This window comes from Ruditapes philippinarum, unplaced genomic scaffold (genome assembly GCF_026571515.1).
Source record: "Ruditapes philippinarum isolate M1 unplaced genomic scaffold, ASM2657151v2 ctg2875_1_1_1_1, whole genome shotgun sequence".
In the NCBI taxonomy this organism is placed as follows: domain Eukaryota; kingdom Metazoa; phylum Mollusca; class Bivalvia; order Venerida; family Veneridae; genus Ruditapes; species Ruditapes philippinarum.
The window spans coordinates 179,322-185,321 of NW_026864669.1; the positions used below are offsets into that span (position 1 = coordinate 179,322).

The 6,000-nt window shown below is 34.3% G+C and overlaps 1 protein-coding gene across 1 annotated transcript; it reads left to right on the forward strand.

Annotated features, from left to right (window-relative positions):
- Window positions 1–3,437: 3,437 nt before the first annotated feature.
- On the forward strand, window positions 3,438–5,984 carry LOC132726437 (pentraxin fusion protein-like; the record flags this gene model as incomplete). Its single annotated transcript, XM_060711754.1, has 3 exons — window positions 3,438–3,594; window positions 4,129–4,341; window positions 5,741–5,984. Coding segments are annotated over exons 1-3 (614 nt in total), but the record flags the coding sequence as incomplete, so codon positions are not given.
- Window positions 5,985–6,000: the final 16 nt, after the last annotated feature.

The following is a 6,000-nucleotide window of genomic DNA, read 5'->3' on the forward strand; positions in this document are numbered from 1 at the left end:
TAAACGAACGTTGTAATTTATCAAAGCATGTTTCAAAGTCTACAAAGGCTACGTATAATTTATTTTTATCAGAAAGAGCTTTTACTATTATTGAGTGAAGTATAAATATGCAATCTGTAGTTGATTTTCCTTTTTGGAATCCGTATTGATTATCTATTATAGTTTTATGTTTTATAGTCCACGATGTTAGGCGATTAAGTAATACCTGTGAATATATTTTAGCAATAATGTTTATCAAAGTTATACCCCTATAATTGTTGGCATCTTCCGGGTCACCTCCCTTATGTATAGGAACAATAATTCCTGATCCCCACTCACTGGGATATTCTCCTGTATGAAATATCCTGTTAAAAAGTCGTAGAATAAAATCAGACGTTTCATTAAAAGAGATTTTAAATATTTCCGATATAAGCGTATCTATTCCACTACTTTTATTATTGTTTTGTGAAAATATTGCTTTATGTAATTCTGACATATTAATTTCTTTATCTAAATCTTCATCTATAATATTTTGATTATAAGGTGTATTTACAGTTGTTGTCTCTGTGCTATACAGTGTTTTAAAATGCTCATATAGATCTTGTGTTGTTAAAGTTTCAGCCCTTCTTTTATTTTCAGTGTATTGACTTCTAATCTTATTCCAGAATTTACGTGGTTGAGATTTACTCATTTCATTTAAGTTTTGCCTCTCATTAAAGTTATATTTTTTCTTTTGGGTTCGTTTAATTTTGTTATAATTATTTTTATAGTTTATATATAGATTACGAAGGTTATCATTGTCTTTGTTCTTTACAAAAGCATTTCTTGCTTTTTTGAATTCAGCTAGCAGTGTAACAGTCAGCATTGAACCATGGTTTTTTCTTTAATACTTTATTTATAGATACAGTTCGTGTTGTTCGTGTTTGTCCGAAAATATCATTTGAACAATCGCTTAAAATCTTAATAAAAGACTGTGATATAGTATTAATATTTTCGTTTTGGTTAATTTCATTAGTTAGCTCTAATATATCTCCTCTTTTTGAGTTTAAGCATTCCATAAATTGTGAAATTTTTGTATTGTCAAATTTCAAAAACGTTTCTTTGTGTATTTCAATCGGCGGTGAAGCGTGATTTTTACATGGTAGACTAAAACAGAGTCCGCTATGATCCGAAAACTCGTTAGGTGGGGTAATACAAAAATGTGAAACAAGTTCAAAATCATCAATATGCAACAATAAATACAAGTGACGCGACGTTAAGGCGACGGTCAGGTCCAATGCTCAATTGGGATAATAATTATAGTGACGCTACGGCTGGGTTTACCGTGACGGTGTTGTACCGTAATTATAATTATTGTACTGTTTAATTTGTACATGTACAATTAATGTCACTAGTCAATTAGTTTAGTGACATTTTTCAAAATATCAAAAAGTATACCAACTGTCGGCGTAACGCATTTGGTAAGGATGCTATCTGTTAATTTTCTAATAAGCTGCACCGTTGTTAGCTGTACATTTTTTTTTTTCAATAAAAAAAAAATAAACAAAACAAAAAAAAACAAAAAACAACTGCGCTTTCTCACATTTTTCATATAATGTTACTTCATACACATGTACTTTTTAAATTTCTTATATTTCATTTTACTTGATTAAATGAAATCATTTTATTGCGTTACGTTTAATTTCATGCCTTTATCACACGATGAAGAATTTAATTTGACAATTTTTCATATGATAAAATGGTTACGCTATAAAAAGAAAATGTACTTGCAAGTTGGTGCGACTATATATTGAACAAAATGCCGGTATGTACATACATTGCCTTAACTTTAGGTTAGTTGGCACGAAATTCTTGTGCACTATACAAATACTACTTTTACTGCACAAGGCAAGTTTTCATTATTACTGGTATTTTTTATATATAAATTAATAGTTAGACGATATAAAAAACAAACTTATTAATTATGTTTATATGACATTTCGTTTTCGTGTCATGGAAAATGAAGAAGAAGAAAATGATGATGATGATGATGATGAAGATGATGATGAAGATGAGGAAGATGGAGAAGAAGAAGAAGAAAAAGAAGGTGAAAAAGAAGAAGAAGATGATGATGATAATGATGATGCTGATGATGAAGATGAAGAAGATGGAGGAGAAGAAGAAGAAGAAGATGATGACGATGATGATGATGATGATGACGATGATGACGACGACGATGATGATGATGATGATGATGATGATGATGATAATGATGATGATGATGAAGATGATGATGTTGATTATGATGATGATGATGATGGTGATGATGATGATGATGATGATGATGATGATGATGATGTAGAAAAAGAAGGAGGACGAAGTAGAAGAAAAAGAAGAAAAGAGAAAAGAATTAAAAAAGAAGACATTTTGTCAAGCTCGAAATCGTGGCAAAATGTTTGATTTTGATTTCATGCAATCCCGACTACTTTTTCAAGGTGTTCATCCAGGCATTTGCAATTAATTTGCAAATCAACTGTTATATGCATGTGTTACATGTTAAGTCCATTGTTGAAAATGTTTGTATACACATCTATGAGCCGCGTCACGACAAAACCAACATAATGGGTTTGCGACCAGCATGGATCCAGACCAGCCTGCGCATCCGCGCAGTCTGATCAGGATCCATGCTGGTCGCTTACAAACCCTATAACAAGTATGGAAACTGATAGCGAACAGCATGGATCCTGATGCGCAGGCTGGTCTGGATCCATGCTGGTCGCAAACCCAATATGTTGGTTTTGTCATGACGCGGCTCATATAGAAACGTCACTTTTTCACATTGTTATAGATAAACAGTTAAATCATTCAATATTTGCAATGGAACAATGGAACCGAAATACTGTATTCGTGCTGTGTATTTATACTAAAATGCTTGATAATATTACTATTGGCACCGACACTGTTTTGCACACAAGCTCGCACTTAATGCTCCCCATGTTTTAAAGTTTATATTGCTCATTATGTAATTGAATTGAAATTAAAATGATTAAATTATCGATTTGTTGTATGTTCAAACACCAATAACTAATCATTAACAATATACGGTTTTACTCTAACGCCGCAGTAGATTATATGGAAATTTATCGACAATAATCTTTATCATCTTCGAGGCGGCCCAAAAAAAGTTCAATTAAAAATTTCCAACACCAATCAACCTTGACTTTGAAATTCTTCTCTTCATTCGTACGAATGATGTTGAACGAAAATTGTCTGATTAGATATAAAAGAACGTTTTGATTATGAATTGTTTAGTTTTGATTTTAAACGTTGGATTAATTTGCACGATCTGGGTGGTAAAGACGCTCGGTAAAGTAACACTTAATCTTGTAATATTTTAGCTGTCAATAAATTTTACTAGCAGATTTATGGTAGTTCCGTTTTTACAGACTTTTCTTTAAATTATGGTGACTGATTTAGCGATGTCGTCTTTTCGCTTCTCCACCTCAAAATGCGAAAATGCGAAATCACGAAAGGACGACAAAGGTGGTCGTGTTTTCGCTTTTTCGGATTTTCGAGGCAAAAAGCGCTTTTTCGTCTTCAAAATACAAAAATGCGAACTCACAAAGAGACGACAAAGTATGAGAAAAAGCTAAAAATGCAACAATGTGAAAATGTAACAATGCGAAAAAGCGAAAAGCTACAATCCGAAAATGTAGCAATGCTTTTAAAATGCAAAGAGACGATAAAGTTATACTTTGCGTCTTTTTGTGATTTTGCATTTTTGTATTTTGAAGCGTATCAATCAGCATGTTCCAAATTTCATTATAATTGTGATAAAACACTCCAGGGTGTTCCAAAAGGTAATAATAAAACTGCATATGCATTGTAAAATGTAAAAAGTGATTTTAAGCAGCCTTAATAATGTAATGAAACAAAGTAACACTTATATCGTCATTAACGCGAAAGTGTTATGTTGATAAAAAATTCAATTCAGGCTTGCCTAAAATTGCTATGAATCAACCAAATTTCAAAAACCTAGATCGATGGTTGATCGCAATCTTTATTTCATATAAAAGTAACTGCAGAATTGCGATCAAACTTCGATATAGGCACTTTAAGTTTGTCATTTGATGTATTTATAAATACATGTACATATCCCTGTGTTTGTAGGTCAAGTGAATTTGGCATTAAATAAGGTGACGTACCAGACAGATACTTCCGGCGATTATTTTGCAAGTCTAGTTGTTGACGGAAACCCGTCCTACAATTTCAACGACGGCACGTGCTCAAGAACGCTGTCAAACGATGCATCATGGGAAGTTGATCTCGGTGCGATATACTTTGTTGGTTCAGTGGAAATCTACAACCGAGTAGATTGCTGTTGTATGTATTGTCTTAGGACTTTCGGACTTGTACTCATTGTAATAAAAACTTAGTGTCCAGCTTTATTTGTCATCCAATGAAAACGCTGTATTTCTTCAAAATTATGTGCGTTAATTTTCATAGAAGAAAAAAAGTCGATACTATATTGAAATCCGTTCATAGTCGCCTTCTTTTTTTCATAGTGCTTCATAGTACCGCGTAGTGACGTAATCAAGGGCCAAATAAAGCTTGACACTAAATATGTTAGTGTTCATCCTTAGCTGTTCTACAGAAATTAGAAACATTCTCCTGTCGCTATCGCTCCCGTCGAAGTTTCTAATTTCTGTAGAACAGCACGGATGAACACTAACATATACATAATTGGTGGTGAATTTCATTACTTGCTTGAATGTGATACTTTTAAAGAAATCAGAACAAAAATGTTAAAGAAATACTATTATTGTCACTCAAATGCCTATAAATTGGAAGAACTAATGAAAGTAAAGATCATGTTAAATTAACAAAATTAGCTTTACTTTGTAAGAAAATTCTGTCAGTTGTTCAATGAGATTTTTTGGTCACTTGTCATTCTCTAATTCTGTTATTTTCTATTTTACAATGGTATATCAACAATTGCATGTAGCATTATTCATTTTGAGTGTTGAAATTGTGTCAATCTTTTAATTGTACTTGTAATTGTTTATTACCTATATATGTTTGATGAAGTTTTTGTTGTTTTGTTAGCTGTTTATATTCGTATGAAAATGTGTTTTCAATGAATAAAAAAATTGAATTGAGCCGCGTCACGACAAAACCAACGTAGTGCGTTTGCGACCAGCATGGATCCAGATCAGCCTGCGCATCCACGCAGTCTGATCAGGATCCATGCTGTTCGCTTACAAACCCTATTACAAATAGAGAAACTGATAGCGAACAGTATGGATCCTGATTAGACTGCGCGGATGCGCAGGCTGGTCTGGATCCATGCTGGTCGCAAACCCATTATGTTGGTTTTGTCGTGACGCGGCTCATTTGTTTTTGTAAGCATTGGTCTCACGCAAAAGGAAGATTAAGGCGAGGGTGTTACTAAGGGACCCGGGCTCAAACTTGCCATGTTTTTGTCACAGGGGAGGGGAGACGGATTATGGATTTGTGTGTCCCTGATAAATTGTCAATCTAAACTACCTTAACCCCACCCCAACCCTCAACCCCTAACCCTCAAGCCTTTTCGGTAAAAGCTGTGACTAGGTTAAGGTGGGAAAAAATAGGTTAGGGTTTCCAAAAACTTAGATGAAAGTTTATTTGATCTATTTCATCTTGCAAGAACAGATTTGATACATCCGTTAATAATTACACTGTAATCTAGCGACCTCTACATCAACTTCGTTGTTCTGTAAACACACTTCTATATCTGTTTCAGCGAATGATTTAAGAGACATAGAAATCTATACAGGTCTGACTAGAGACGCCTACCAGTTTGTGGGGACACGGCCGGGACCAGCTGGTCTCGCGATCATATATTCACCACTCACTATGCCGGAATTTCAGTGGCTGAAAATCTCTCGTAAGGCAGGGAGCAAGGCTCCGTTGACCCTGTGTGAAGTAAAGGTGTTCCCATCTGACGTCACCACCACACAGGCGTCTGACGTCACCACTACACAAGCGTCTGACGTCACCACC